The 16,833-nt window shown below is 40.0% G+C and overlaps 1 protein-coding gene across 1 annotated transcript in view; it reads right to left on the bottom strand.

Annotated features, from left to right (window-relative positions):
• Nucleotides 1-444: 444 nt before the first annotated feature.
• Nucleotides 445-16,833, bottom strand: part of TEKT5 (tektin 5) — a 63,610-nt gene continuing 47,221 nt past the window's right edge. The window contains exons 6-7 of the mRNA XM_003761706.4: nucleotides 5,436-5,590; nucleotides 445-1,306 (exon numbers count right to left, since the gene is read on the bottom strand). Coding sequence (XP_003761754.1) covers nucleotides 1,090-1,306; nucleotides 5,436-5,590 — 372 coding nt within the window. The 3' untranslated portion in view covers nucleotides 445-1,089. The remainder of the gene's footprint in view (nucleotides 1,307-5,435; nucleotides 5,591-16,833) is intronic.

The following is a 16,833-nucleotide window of genomic DNA, read 5'->3' as shown; positions in this document are numbered from 1 at the left end:
GAGTGTTTCCAAGTAGCCAGATGAGGCAAGGAAGTGTTGTCCAACAGAGGCTGGGAATTATATGAATGGAAGATTTATAAGATGAAGCAGGATAAAGTAGCTAAAATAAATTTCTGCTCAGAGACAATGAAATGGATAGGATGTTTTTTTCTTTTTACATTCTGTTTGTGATTTTATTTTGTTTTTATTTTATTTGTCAATTAAATAACATTTTCTCTCTCCCCCATCTCCCTACTCTTTGGGAAAAGAGACAGAGAAGGAAAAACAAAACTTTGTGACAAATATGCATAATCAAACAAACCAAATTCCCTCTTTGACCCAGTCCAAAAATATACATCCAGCTCTGCATCTTGAGACCATCCCCTGGGGGGAAGACAGGGTGCAACGAGGGAAGTTTGCATACTTTAGCATTGGTCTTCCAGAATTGTAATTGCTTCTTAAGGCTTTCAGAGTCCAGAAGCTTTCTCCAACAGCTTCAGCCTATGCAGATTATCCTTTCTGTGGATCTCATTGGTATTTAGTGTTTATGGCCCCAAACTGACTTCAATTTAACTTTCCAGCCTGATTCTCCCTTCCCACTCCCCAATCCTACTTGTACCATCTGTTTCAGGCTTATCACCACCATCACTCTGGATTCCATCCTCCTCCCCAGTCTTCCTTGAAACACCCTCACAAAAAGACTTGTACCTGCCTCCCCCCCCAAAAAAAAAATTCATCCCCCTTCCTTTTGTCCCTTTCCATCTCTAAACTACTGTGATTATACGAGAGAAGGAGGTCCTTTCTAACCCTGGAACCATGCAAAATTCTGCCAAAATCTTTGTGGGGACATTGCCCTCTCTCATGGCCTGCCTGCCAGGAAGTTGGCTCTTTAAGCAAGGAATAAACTCCAAAAATGTGGTTTTCGTATATTTATTTGACTTTATAAATATTTCTTATAATGGGAAAAGGGGAGTAAGTGAAGATTTCTTTTTTTCTGATTTCCAACTTTTTGTCACATATTTAACAGGTGAAACAAAGAGTGGACCATTATCCGTGCGCAGTGAGGAAGGGAGAAGGAAGAGCAAGTTAGGAGTACAGTGGGGCTCAGATTCAAGTATAACCCACTAGGCGAGGGGTGCTAGGAAAGGTCTTTCGCATTGCCATACATTTTTCCTTGTCGAGGAAGAGAGAGTTGGCCTTGACAGAAACATCATGTTCCAAACGGGTCTTGGTGAGGACCAGAAGGTGCAAGGTATCCTGCGCCTCACACAGTCGCATCTTCAGAGTCTTCAAAGTGTCATCGATGGTGAAAGTCTCATTCACTAGCCTAAGGTGAGGAACAGAGGACCCAGAGTCAGCCAGGCAGGGAAGGGGTGATGGAGAGGGCACTGGCTCAGGCGGGTGATATATTGCAAACAATAAAGGCCATTATTCCTGTGGAGCCTTGGACATTGCTACACTTCCCTGCAATTTAATTAGGCTTCCCCATTTGTAAAACTGGAGGGTGGGGACAGAAGGGGGAAGGTGACTTGGCTGGCTTCTCTGAGAAGCCTTTCCATCTCTAAATCTCTGCTTCTGTGAATCTAATACTCTCATCCTTCAGACAAGAGCAAAAAAGAATATAGCCTAAGGCTTCCTAAACTTTTTCCACCCATGACCCTTTGGCATCTGTGACCCCTGGTATATAGGTACATAAAGTAGATATACAAATCAAATATTTACAGATAAAGTCATAACTTCATGACCTCCCACATTCAATTGTGATACCCACTATGGGGTCATGAGCCACAGTTTAAGAAGCTGGAATATAAACTATATTTTGGGGGATCTGAGTTAGACATCCAGGTGAATTTACCCCCTCATGTATCTCGGTTAGACTGAGATGACTGAGGCTGAGAACTCTCCATCCTTAGAAATCACTTTTGACAGAGCCTCACTTGGAGCCTGAATGATGATCAAGATTTGCAGGGGTGGGAGGGGACCTAAGATAAGGTACATGGATATAAAGCTCAGAATAAGAAAGTACCGCCTCTCCCTGGATATCTGCTGGCATTCAACCTCTCAGTGCTCCAGCCTCAGAGCTGACTTTGGTAGGTACTGCTGACCTTGGTAGGGGGAGTTTCTCTATCAGTAGTTTTCTTTTAAACCAATGACAATTTAGGACAAATTTCCCCCAAAGAACAATGGGGCTGAGTCAGATGGCTAAGCATTTTGGCTGAGATGGGGTGAGAGAGGGAATAGAAGGGAGGGGGCCCCTGGGACAGCCACTCAGAACAAAATGGCCAAAGGCAGGGAAATAGCAAACTTTAGGACCTGGATAATACACAGAAAGACCAATTCCAGCTGATGGATAATCTTGACTCTTATCCACCTCTGTGTGTCCCATTAGGACACTGGGATGGCAGCTCTCTCCCACCCCACCATGTTTAGAAGAGTCCCCTAGGAATTCTTGCACCTTGGAACTCCTGAAGCAGGGACTGTTTCCTAACATCTTCCCTCCTTCTCCAGCCCTTGTTTCTGGCCCACCTCCATATCCAAACTATTTCAGAAGCCTGTCAAATGCACCTTTGCAACATACACTGACTACACTGCCATCATTCTAGGCCATTGGCTCATGCCTGGTGATTTTGATTGCTAGCTGCTGGATCTGACTGCCTTAAATCTCTCCTATACCAATTCATCCTTCAGTCATTAAAGTGATTTTCCTAAAATGCAAGTTTGATCATGTCACACATATGCACAAGTACACACACACACACCACTCAATAACCTCCTGTAGCCTCCAAGAACAAATACAAAACACCCTTTTTGACATCCAAAGCCCTTCATAACCGGGCCTCCCTCCTTCCTTTCCAGCCTTCTGACACCTTACTCCCCAGCATATTCAATCCAGAATCCCTAGCCTCCTGACTGCTCCACAAACCAGCCACTCCATCTCTCAGCTCCAGGGACTGACTCTGGCTGACCCCAGGACTAAATGCTTTGCCCCCGTCTTTCTATCTACTGACCTGTCTTCCTTTAAGTCTCATCTGAAAAGCCTAACCCCTCTCAATTCCACCACCCCTCCTTCTGTTAATTATTTCCTGTTTATCTTGTATCTAACTTGCCTTGTATATATATGTTGGCATGTTAACTGTCTCATTAGATTGTAAGCTCTTTGAAGGCAGGGACAGTCTTTTGCTTCTTCTTGTATCCTCAGCACTTAGCAACGTGTATGGTACTTAGTGGGCACTTAGTAAATAATTATTGAATCGAATTGAGTTCTGTACATCCAGTTACAAATTACCCTTCCAGAGAAAGTACTATAGGCACTTGCCAGGTTCCTCTTTACAGTCTCAATTGAGTCCACTCCTAAGCTTAACTAAAAGTCCTTTGCCCATTTCCTTTTGGTCCTACAATTGGCAAGCTTCGGAGGGGAGTTTGGCCAATAGCAGCATTTCCTTTGGAACAAACAGCAGATAAACTCTGACAAAATTCCTGTGAAAAAACTTCTGGCTGGTCTCCCCCAGGAAATTTGCCTTAACCATCATTGGGACCCCTTTTCTCTATTTGCCTGCAGAGTAGTCAGTGAGTTAGGCCAGAAAGCAACAAACACAGTGAAGTGCAGAAACTAGAATTGAGATTATGGGGCAATAGAAGCAGCTCAAAGAATGAAAAGAACTTTTCTCCTATGTGGGCCTGGTTAAGAGGGAGCAGTGCCCTGGGTACTTAATGTCAGGAGACCAAACTGCTGGCCCCATTCCAAAAATGTCATGGAAGGAAAGAGACCATCCCAGATCAAATCAGACACCAATCCAAAAGGGAGCCCTCTCTCTCACAGGCTTTCCAGCTTTCCATCTGGGCAGGTACACACTACCACCCTAAATGTCAAGACTTTTCCACTTCCCACTGTTATTAAACCTTTGACAGGAAATAGCAGAAACACTGCTAAGGGTTATCTCTTTAGGCATCATTCCTATCAGGGGAGCACAGAGTATTTTTTTTTTTTCAGACTCTCTCCATGTGGCCTCATTTATTTCTCTGGCCTGTGACTCTCCCCAGTCTCTGACTCTGTACCATACTGCCTCATTTCTGGCATTCTTGCTCCTTTACTGAAATCTGCAGGATGAGGAAAAGAAGTACCATGAACCTGATCTGCTGAGATCTGGGAGCTTTAAGAGCACTCCTGTGAAGAATGAGAAAGGCAACTCTGAGGACCGGAGTGTGGAATCTGCATAGAGAATTCCTACGTCAAGTTCTAGACTGAACCCAAAGGCCTGAGCTTTGTCTGCCCCAGTCAGACCCTGATTTAATACGTAAGACCTGGAGTCCAGTTTACAGATCATAGATTACAGATGACACATGTGGAGTTGGAACAGACCCTAGAGGATCCAACTCATTCCTTAGATGGGGGATCCCGATGTTGAATATTATTAGCCAATCAAATATTTATCAGGTACCTCCTCTGTGCCAGGCACTGTGCCAGGCATGAGAATACAAAGAAAGGCATAAGACAATCCCAGCCCTCAAAGACCACCCACTCTGCTGAGGCTATAAAATACATTTTTACCAGACATAAAAAGAAACTGAAATGCAGGGGGAAAGGGTCATGTGTAGGGAAATAATAATGTGAAGTCTAGAAACATACAACCAAGTGGGAAATGATGAGACGGCTGTCCTGGGGTCCCCTCTTTAATTGAAGGACCTGAGAAGAGCTCATTACTATCCATCCTCTACCCATCTCTAGTCAGAGGGAGGGAAGTACTTCTAAGGCAGGATGTATCACATGAGTATTAAGAGGCAGTGGTGGAGCCTGAATGTAGGTCCCATGATTGCATTCATTCCACTGAATTGCTCTTCACATTACATTTCTAGATCTCAATTTCTCATGTTTCCAAAGAATAGTACTAACCATATAGAACTCATAGAAGCTTGATGAAATTAATGGAATATCTATTCTTTTAAAGCCACAACAATGTTTGATCCCACAATGTTTGACCAACATGATTTACTTCATTAATGAGGGAAAAGAAAAAGCTTTAGAAGGCCTGACTTCTGGCTTTCTTTGTCCCCTACCTCCACCTTCCTGCCCTCAATCCCACCCAGTTCTCTCATTCCTTTTTTCAGGTTAGTAGCAGCTTTCTTTCTCTTTCTCTAATAGGAAGGGGGGGACACCCACTGGGGAAATATTTGGATTATTTGAAGCACTCACAATTACAAACATTCACATTTTTGTGGGTCTGAAAATTGGCAGCAGAATCAGAAGTTCAATGGATACTCTGATCTTATTCTGAAGAATCTCACTTTCTAAGGAATTTCCAGGGACTCACTACCTTAAGAAAGGTTGTCTGACTTTGGGTATCCAGGAACTCTAGTGGTGCTTTTGACTTCCCAGTGCTGGGCCATGCTCTCTCTTCCCATATATAGTTCCCCTTCCATGCAGCCAAAGTCCTTGCAGCCACCCCCCTGCCACTCACTTGCAATGAGGGATATCCCGACAGAGTTCCACGTTAGGGCGCCGGGTCCTGTGATGTAGCCTCGTCTGAGCCACCTTCAATGGACACTCCTTGGCCATGATGGCCCTCTCCAAAAGCATGATGGTATTTTCAGTCTGAAAGATTTGCTGCAGTGTCTGGACAACCAACAAAGCCTCATTAGAAGCACTGGCCTTTCCCCACTTCATCTTTTCTCTTTATATCTCCTTTGCCCCTAATTATGGAGCATTTAATAAATAAAAATCTCGATCTTTTTTCCCACAAGACATTTTACTGTTAATTTTTTTTTATTTTCACAATTAATTTTTAAAGTTTTTATTCATATTTACACACACACACACAGGCCATTTCTGGGTATCAACCATCTCCCAACTTCTACCCCTCTCTCTAGGTGCCATCGCCATTATCCTCATCTATGTCTTGACACTGGACCCTGATGATGCTGGAGGAGAGAGTGAGGCTAGAGGCTGCACAATCCTGCCTCTCTTAAATCCATTTCATTTCCAAGTCAAGACACCATTCTCCTGATGCTGGTGAGGTTGAGAAGAGGGACCCCAAAAGTCCCAGACCGAGGGGTCTCAAAAGAATCTACAGGCTTGGACCCATCTCCTAGTCAAGGGGCAAAGTTTATTAAAAGCAACGTGATGCTATAACTGAGCCAACTGAATTCTAAGAGAATCTAGTAAAGAGACTGAAACAAGGAGATACACTTATACTGCTTTCAATTGTATGTTAATTCTATGATCCAAAGGTAAGGCTAGGAAGTAATCTCCAGATAATTAAGGGTGGTCTTCAGATAGATTGAGTGTGCTCAGTTTCCTGAAGTAGATTCCAAAGCCAGAAGACCAAGGACTCATTAAAACAAAAGCCCCAAGGTCAGGGGACCCCAAAATCACATTATATCAATGCCATAAGTCCCTCTTGAGAATAAAGGACAAACACCTTCTCCTTTCCTTAAATATTCTTTCTCTTCTAACAAAGGATAACCTTTAAGCAAAACCAACTGATTCATCACTTTGGTCTGACCACATATGTACCATTCCACACCCATAGGCCTCCATCTTTCCATCAAAAGGAGATTGATACATTTCCTCTTTTCCTTTCTGAGGCTGAGATTAGTCACTATAATTACAGAACCATTGAGCTTTGTTTTATATTTTCTTTTTGTTTCCATTATTGTAATCATTCCAAAGTTATTTTTGATATAGTTAACTAATTTTGACTTATTTTCTCCCCTAGGAGTAGTTATTCCAAACATTTGACTTCTGAGTCATTCTGTAATTTTGAAACAATATCACAACTGATAGGAAGGTAATAATAGAATTTTCTTCTGTGACTTTCCAGAGAAATCATATGAGACCTCTTTTGAAGGATGAAATTTCATTCCTCTGTGACCTTTATGCATCCAGTGGATCTCTTTGAGATACACCAAATATAAATCAAAGTAACAGATATGAAGGGTTTTTTTTTTGAAAAGGTAAAAATACTGCACAAATGTGAAGTATCTAAGTAAGTTTAAGTAACAAAATATTCTATTTATATCATCACATCAGGAAATGCTTCATCCTATGATGAAACTCCCTTAGCCTGTTCTACTTCAGATCAATTATACCCCCAAATGGTCTCAGATTTTCCATTCCTGATTACAGACTTTGCCCATCTAAGGAGAACTTTTCTTTGTGAGGGTCATGATGAGGAACTAAGGGAGAAATTAGGAAGTTCCCTAGAAACAAATAGCTACACCATTCCAGGAGATTGATGAATGGAGACTGAAATGATAATTTCCAGAAAATAGGCTGTTTAAGATCTTACAGATCTTAATACAGAGGGTTCCCAGGGAAGAATTGGTCAGACAGAAGCAAGAACTGGCTTTATCAATGAGGAGGAGGAGAGCTGCTGAATTCCAACTCCAAGGGCCAGCACAGAAAGCAAAGTTGTATAATTTATCCTCAGTGATCCTTGCTTTTCTCTCTTCTCTCTTTGCCTCTGAACCCTCCCAACAGACTCCCAAGATGATCTTATCCTAGGAGCTGATTGTATGAGACACTTAATTTTCTAGCATAATCCCCTATACTTTAATTTCTTTTCTCTCCCCATGCCCATTAAAAATATCCTGCCCTAAGTTTCACTTACTTGTCCCTGTTCTAATCCTTATTTTTCTATTCTATTTCATCTATAAATTGAGTTGGATGAGGGCAGGAGTATTTATCCTGTTGTCTGCGAATAACTGGTTTCCTTGGGAACCCTATAACTTTATATATTTAAAAACATTATTCTTAAAAGGGGTCTATGGGCTTCCTCAGACTACCAAGGAGTCCATGATACAAAAAAGTTTTTGTATCCCTAAATTAGACAACCTTTATTGTTCCTTTTAGTTCTATATCCCATAACTAATAGACAACTAAATTTAAGAGTCAGACAGATTCAAGTTCAAACCCCACCTCACACATTTACTAGCTGTGTCAAGTCTTGGTCAAATCATTGAAATGTCCATCACCTCACATTCCTCATCTGTAAAATCAGAATGTTAAGACTCAGTGGCTACTAAGGTCACTTCTACCTCTAAATCCTAAATAACAAAATCTAAATAAGACTGTGATACCACAAAAAGATCTAATACAGAGGGGCAGCTGGGTGGCTCAGTGGATTGAGCACCAGTCCTGAAGTCAGGAGGATCCGAGTTCAAATTTGGCCTCAGACACTTAATACTTCCTAGCTGTGTGACTCTGGACAAGTCACTTAACCCCAATTGCCTCAGCGATCATAGTTTATATAACAGTCCTAATATCTCAAATGAGTGAATCTTTAATAATGGAATCTCCAAATGGTAGTGAAAATTTTGGGGGGTAAGGACCTTTTCAGATTTCTTCAAATCATACCTGGACTTATCGTGGCATTCAATTAAAATCACTTTACAAATATTTATTGAGTATCTATTAGGCATGAAGTCACATAGAAGTCAGTGAAAGGAACAGGTGCAAGAGACAGAGATAAATAGGATAAATAATAAGAAAGACTATGGAAAAAAACTTACTACAATCCTTAATAGAATTGAGTAAGTGTTTAAGAGAGATTTAGGGGAGTCCCTTCTGGCTAGTGGCACTATGGAAAGCTTCTTGAAGGAGGTAGCATTTAAGCCTAAAAGAATTCCAAATGTGGAGCTGGTCAGGACCTCATTGCAATTTCAGAAAATGGAAACAAAGGAGGTTAGATAAGCAAATCACACAGGGAGTCAATGATAGAATGAGGATTGGAACCCTTGTCTTTTGACTATAGAACCAGTTGTCCATTGTATCAGGATGAATAGAGTGTTGGATTTCAATAGACAAAGGCAAGGAAAAGCATTCCTCAATACTTTAATTAATTCAGGCTCTTCACCAGAAAACACCCTGATGTTGTTAAAGATTGAAGGCAAAAGGAAAGGGGAATGGCAGAGGATGAGATGGATAGATAGCGTCTTAGAAACAGAACATGAATTTGGATAGATTTCAAGAGATAGTGGAGGAAAGAAGGGTGTGGTTTGCTATGGTCCATGGGGTCACAAAGAATTGGACATGACTGAATGACAACATGAATGGCAGAGCATTCCTCCTTACTCAATAAATTCTCCTGGTACCTATCACCTCCAGAATCAAATATAAAATCCTCTCATTGGTATTCAAAGTCCTTCAAAACCAGTCTTTCCAGTCTTCTCCAAGAACTCTGTGATCCAGAGATACTGACCTCCTCTCTGTTCCTCACACAAGCCACTCCATCTTCAAACTCCAGGCATTTTCATTATGTCTCCCAGAACTGGAATATTCTTCCTCCTCATTCCGCCACCTTTTATATCCCTGGCTTCTTTCAAGTTCCAGCTAAAATTCTGTCTACAGGAAGCTTCTTTCCAACTTTCTTAAGGCTAACTCCTTCCCTCTGTTATTATCTCCAATTTATTCTGTATGTATCTTGTTTGCAAATACTTGTTTGCATTTTGTTTCCGCCATTAAGCTATGAGTTCCTTGAGACCAGGACTTGCCTTCTGCCTTGCCTTGTAATCCCAACCCTTAGCACACTGACTATCTGGCACATAGTAGGCAATTAATGTTTATTGACTGACTTCCCCGAGAAGAGTAAATGGATGAGAAGACTTTGTTCCAACAGTCATCAAAAGGCTGCTAAAGCAGGCGCTATTAAAGGGCTTGGAACTTGGACAGACATTGGAGATGTCCCTTCCATCCACTGACTGCATCCAGGGCCAATATTAGTTGTCTTGACTGTGTCTTATGAATGACTCTGGAGGAGAGACTCTGATGACTTTACCCAGATCTGCCTCACTTAAATCCAATCACTCACAAGTCATCATTCATGATGTCATTGATAGAATGAGGAATAAGTATGGTGAATATGGGATCAGAAAGATCTAAGTTCTAGCTGGGTGATTCTGGGCAAGTCACTTCACCTCTGCCTCAATTTCCTTATCTGTTAAATGACAATACTAGTAACACCTGCTTCCCAAGGTTATGGTGAAGATCAAATGAGATGCTTGTAAAATGTTTTGAAAACCTTAAAGTGTGGAAAACAAAGTTTTGTGGGGGTGAATGTTGAAAAGTATCTTTGCATGTATTTTGAAAAAGAAAAAGCTATTATTAAAAAAAAAAAAAAAGAGTCTGATAGAAGAGCTGTCAAGAGTAATACCACTGAAGCAGCTAGTTGGTATAGTGGACAGAGCACCAGCCCTGAAATCAGGAGGACCCGAGTTCAAATATGGTCTCAGACAATTGGCACTTTCTAGCTATGTGACCCTGGGCAAGTCACTTAACCCCAACTGCCTCAGCCAAAAAAAAAAAAAAAGAGTAATACCATCTACCATTGGGAGGAATTTAAAAGGTCATCTAGCCCATTTTATATATAGGAAGTTGAGATAAGAGGGATTTAATAATCCCCCTTTAATAATTTAATAATCAATCATTTGTGAGAAATGTGATCATGGGGAGCCAGAATTGGCTTACTGTCATGGAAATGAGCCTTTTTATGACAAGGTTTCTTGAATGGTAGATTTGGGACAACAATTCACTTCAAGAGTTCTTATGTACTTTGTGTAATTCACTGTACTAGATACTAGGGATACAAAGATGAAATTGTTGGAAGTAATAACAATTTAACATTTGTGAACTTTTAACTTTATAAAAATGCTTTACTTATACTAAAAAAAGAGAAAGCCTTAAAGTGCTACACAAATGTTAGTTCTCTTCATCATCATTATTATTGTGACCCTAGAATAAGGAATCAGAACCCATGGGTCGAAATGACAACAAATCAGATACCAACTCAACACGAGGGAAGAAAATATTCTAACGATGAGAACTGTTACAATAATGAAATGGGCAGTAGCAGTTCCTAACATTAGAGATGGGGGTTATTTGTCAGAAATGACATCAGTAGATTTATTGATCAAGAAGAATGATCTCTTCCAATCCTAAGGTTCTGTGGGCATAGGACAGAGGTTAGGGATGGAAATAGAGTTGGAAGTCATCTATATAGAAATGATAAATGAAGCTGCAGTTAATGAGATTGACAAGTGTGTGTTGCAAGAAAAGAAAAGAGGACTAGAGGCGGAATACTAGAAAGGTTCTTAGAGAAGGAGCAGGATTACTCAGGGGAATGTGAATTTGGCCACTGTTTCTTGCTGTTTTTTCTTGATGTACCACCAACACTCTCAGACCTATGAGTGCCCCTTTGAGAGGCCTTCAGCTGCTCTCCATAGGAAAGTGAAGAATAATCTCTATTAGTTCAGTGTTGACCAAAGAACAATGCAAAACCACTGTCTCAGAATCTAGTGGGGAGGGGGGGGGGGGGGGGTGGCAGTGATGGGATTAAACAGACCTCTGATTCATCCCAACATCAGAGAAGGAAGACAGGGAGTCAGGAGATGGTGAGTAAACTGTTCCCCTTCCTCCACTCATTTGTCACATATCTGCCAGATCATAGTCCAGATCCTTTGCAGCTAGCTAGAGGTGTTTTGTTCCTACTGGGAGTGTTTGGGAAGTGGAAGGCATTGAAGATGCTAGTTTGGGGCAATGGAACTCAAGCAAGCATTTAGTAAATGACTCCTATGTGCCAAGCACTATCATCAGGCATTGGGGATACCCTCAAGGAGTTGCATTCCATTGGGAATTGTGGGAAAATAACCTACACAAATATCATACCCAAAAGGACACCAAGAAATATAGAGGGAGAGGATATTATTAGCTGGGGGAATCAGAAAAGGCTTTATAAAGTAAAAGATGGGATTAACTCTTTCTGACAATGAGATGATTGATGCAGTTCCAATGATCTTGTGATGAAGAGAGCCATCTATACCCAGAGAGAGGTCTGTGGGAACTGAGGATGGATCACAACATAACATTCTCACTCTTTTTGTTGTTCGCTTGCATTTTTTTTTATCTGATTTCTCTTGTGCAGCAAGAGAATTGCATAATTGTGTTTATACATATTGGATTTAACATATTTAACATGTTTAACATATATTGAATTGCTTACCATCTAGGGGAGGGTGTGGGGGGAAGGAGGAGAAAATCTGAAAGACAAGGCTATTCAAGAGTCAATGTTGTCAAATTATCCATACATATGTTTTGAAAATAAAAAGATTTATAAAAAAAAGATGGGATTGAGCTAAATTTGCAAAGAAATTACATATTTTGAGATGCACATATGAGAAAAGAGTGGATTTCAGACTTGAGAAATGGTTAGTGCAGCCACAATAAGCAAGATGTTATGAAGGACATCAAGAAAACCAAAGCAAAGCAATATTTAAGATTGGAAAGATATATAAAGTCTTTTAAAAACCAATTAGAAACAAAAAAGTAGAAAAAAATTATATTTACTTTTATTATCAGTAGGGAGTCATTAGAGTTTATTGAGTAAGAGTGCCATGGTCAAGAACTTAGCACTAGGAATATCATATGTTGGCACCTGTGCAGAGAATGGATTAGAACAGGGTAAGACTTAAGGCAGGTAAGTCATAGACTATTGCAATCATACAGGCAAGAGGTGATGAGAGTTTGAACTGGAGAGAGAATCCAATGGGAAGGATAAGATTTGGCAACTTGGATATGCAAGGAGAGGGAGAATGAGTAGTAAAGGATAATACCAACATGGATGACTTGGAAGGATGGTTTTACCCTTGATGAAAATATATAGGTTCATAAGAGAGGTGGGTTTTGAGGAAAAGATCATTGAACCTCCTAAACTGAAGGGAATCAGTAATGAAAACACCTAAATCTGTCCACATGTCTCTGACCCCAACTTAACCTCTGAAGAAGAAAAATATTACTTTAAGAGTGGAATCAGAAATATGGATTACTCCAATCAAGACTGAAACCTCCAGTTAATTAAAGACCTTAGGATCCTGATAGATTCAAATCTTTTGCCAAGGTTTAGATATGGCAAACAAAATTGGGGAGGCTTAAAGAGGGACTGTGATTTACCCTAAATCACTGTAAGATCCAGGTCCTGATTCCCAGGCTAATATTCTTTCTATAGCACTATTTAAAAATTATTTCCAGGAGCCTTTCTGAGACATTTTTGAACCTCTCTTTTTTCCTTCATGTTCTTCTTTTGCTTACATCCCAGAGCTCCTCTAGCACACTAACCCACACCTTCCTGGGTTATATATTTGCTTCCTGAAAAATTCAATTCTGGATCCTAGGTATTATTTATCTTAATGAGACAGTTAACAAGGCTGGGGACCTAACCTTTGGTTACTTTTCATTATTTTCCAAATCATTTACCACTGACTGAATATCAATTCAAAATCCTTCTTGATCCTTCAGCCTTCTTGGCTTCCTGGGTCTGGTGATTCATTATAAGAGAGTTCTAATTTGACTTTTTTTCCCCTTCCCTGTAGTAACTTAATGCCAGAGTCTGACATACTAAATCCAATAAAATTAAATTAAAAAAATTTATTAAGTACTTTATAGTATATAAAGCATTGAGAAAACAAACACACACACACACACACACACACACAAAAAGATAGCTCGTCCTCTGGAACCTTACATTCTCTTCCAGGATATATGTTAGACACATAGATAAGTAAACACTTTTGGAGTGTTTTTTGGAGAGAGAAAACAGTATACCAAAACTGGAAGTATTAGAGCAGGGTCCATGGAAAAGATGGCACCTGAGTTAGGTCTTGAAGGAAGAAATCTAAGAGCCTTTCTCTCTTTACCCTTATGTAAAAAATAATACTGCAGGTCATCACAATGAGTTAGAAAACCTTCTGGTGATCTGATTTATTTACAAAAGAAAAAAAAAATCTCAATTTAGAACAATACTTTGGGGTAAAATGATTATGTCAATAACCCTGGGAGTTAGATACTATTATCCTTATTTTACAATTAAAGAAACTGAGGCAAACAGGGTTAAATGACTCACTCATAGTCACACGGCTAGTATGTATTTGAGACAGTATTTGAATTCAAGTCTTTCTGATTCCAGATTTAGCACTTTATTGACCCTACCATTTAGCTGCCACGAAATTAATTAATGGGATTAAATAATTACATTAATGTAATATTTCTTTTGAGACAATGGTATTTAAGAATAAGTTATCTGAAGAGAACAGATTTTAATTCAAAGGAAATTTTGGGTCCTGGGGAAGGTATGTGGAACAGTATTTTGGGAGGATTTGAATATAGGAGAGATTTTCCTTGGGGCCCTTCAAACTATAACTGACAGTTAAGATGGTTGCTGAGTTTCCTTTACCCCCACTCTTGCACAAACCGGGCTGAACTCACACCACTTGGGATAAAACCTATTGGTCAAAAATTTCTCAGATAAGAATGTCCATATCAAAGATGCTAGGTGGATTGGTAAATACTCAGTGGACACACCCTCACATTCCCCATGGAGTTCCCTAGAAACAACTCTAGGTGAGGGGAGAAGGCACGAGGCTCAATCGAAGTACCACAGCCCTAATATAGAAGAAATATGCATCTCTCTGTGTATTATCCAATGTTTCTTTCAGTGATGGGAGAGCAAACCCTTGGCTGGGACACCAAAGTGTTCCCCATCTGGAAGAAAGAAAAGTGTATTGACATTTTGGGGGAAAGCATCCCTGGTGAAGTCCTGCTAAGGGCAGAGCCTGTGATAAGACTAGATTTGCTTTTCTCCACAGACATGGGCAGGGCCACCTGGGGAAACTCAGAAAGCTCCAATCCCAGTGGCACAGCACTGGACCTTGAGCACCTAAAACAGTGCCATTATCAGCGGCTCCTTTTCTTTTTTTCCCTATAATCTTACTAAAATATTTATTAAACACTTACTCTATGCCAGGCACCATGCTGTGTACACAGAAATAGAAAACATATACACAAGAGTAAATGCAAAGTAATTTGAAGGGGAAGGACTGTATGGGGGGTAAATTAAGAATGGAGAGTGACTAACTTTTTTTCTTTCCCTTCTCTGTCTTTTTTTTTTTTTTTTTTTTTTTTTTTTTTTTTTTTTTTTTTTTTTTGTATTAACCTACCCAGCCTCAGGTTTGCTCCTGACACACTCAATTTATAATTGTTCAGTCCCTTCAGACTCTGAGGAGTAAATAGGTTAGTGTTCTCATTGATTGGAGTTTTCCAGCCATGGTACTCCAGAATAATGCAGACAAGATGTTCCATTGGGAAATATGGAACTAAGGAAATGGCATTAATTCACTCATTGGAGCCAGCCCTATGAATAAGACTTTAAAGTTTCCAAAGCATGGTCATTTTATCAAACCCCATCCTTACAACCTTTATGAGATATCACAACACTCTGTATGCTTCTTATATTATATTAATTATATTGTATTATATTTATTATATTTATGTCTGATCAGCCCCACCAAACTGTAAGCTGGGCACAAGTGCAGCTAACAAATGTTAGAAAAAGAAACATGATCATCTCTATTAAAGAAATGATAAAACAGAGGCTCAAAGAATCCAATCTACTCTCCTAGGTTTGCACTGCTCCTAAGTATGGAGCTGGTTGTAGACCCAGGTTTCTTGATTCCTCCTCTTGCTCTCCCTCCATTACACTGTGGCGACACTACATTAAGATGCTCTCTTGGCTTGGGTGACTCACTTTCAGACCTGGGCACACTAAACAAGTCAACTCCAAGGAGTGTTGCCATGGCACACATACCACTGATACTCAGCTTCACTCCACCTTCTCATACTTTCTCCCTCCCCCCAACTCTTGTCAGCTTATTTGTTGCTCTTGACAATGAATACTATGATTCAGTCCCTGGAAGTCCCTGGAATGCTATTCCCAAGAGCTTGCCACAAGGCCTGACGCAAGGACTATTCACTGATAATGGGCAGGATAGGGAGGCCTGAGAGAAGAAAGCAGCATTTGATCTTGACTTGAAGCAGTTAAGAGTTCATTTAACCCCAATTGCTTTGCCAAAAAAAAAAAAAAAAAAAAAAAAAAACTTAAAAAAAAAGAATTGCACTGTAAAAAAGTTCAAACACAGTATAAAAATTCAAACTGCAGTCTGGCCAACCTTAAGTTTTGATTTTGACAAAACAAACCCTTAGCAAAAGCCTTCCCTGTAGGTCTTTTGAGTCCAGAAGGTTTGAATTGTGAGGGGAGGAGAACTATGGCTGAATTTTTAGAACTAGGTTCTTCAACTGGGACTGAAAAGACATCTCTCCATTTCCTTGGTGTTTTGATGGCAACAGCAGCAACAATAAAATTCTCATAGGGAATTCTCATGAGATTTAGAACCAGGAGAGCACACAGAATAAGAGATTTGGAGTTGGAAGGATCGTTAGAGGTCATGTTCAATGTTCTCATTTTACAGAAGGAAACTGAAATCAGAGAGATAAAGAGTCACAAAGATTTCTAATAGTACAGCCAGGACTCCAATAGGACAGCCAGGATATCTGGCTTTTCTCATCCTGTCAGGCTAAAGTGACACTATACACCTGGCACTGTGCTCAGTGCTAGGTGATTTAAAGATCATTATGACACAGATCCTGCCCTCACAGAGCTTACAGTCTAACAGGGGAAAGAACAAGTTTTAAATCCTGTATCAAAGTGGATTAGTTTTGTGTGACCCTGAGTAATAAAGATAATATTATTAGTAATAACAGCTAGCATTTTATTTAGCATATTATTTCATTACCTTGTTACAACAATCCTGGAAGGTAATTACTATTTATTATTCCTGCTTTATAAATGAGGAAACTGAGCATATAACAAGCCACTTTTCCCCCCCAATTACATGTAAAGATAGTCTTCAAAATCCATCCAAGACTGAGTTCCAAGTTTTTCTCCCTCTTTGTCAAGACAGCAAGCAATCTGATATAGACTATACATGTAGAGTCACGTTAAATATATTTCCATGTTAGTCATGTTGTGAAAG

This window comes from Sarcophilus harrisii, chromosome 1 (assembly GCF_902635505.1).
Source record: "Sarcophilus harrisii chromosome 1, mSarHar1.11, whole genome shotgun sequence".
NCBI lineage: Eukaryota > Metazoa > Chordata > Mammalia > Dasyuromorphia > Dasyuridae > Sarcophilus > Sarcophilus harrisii.
The sequence above is the reverse complement of the archived record's forward strand: the minus strand, read 5'-3'. Positions and strand labels throughout refer to the sequence as shown.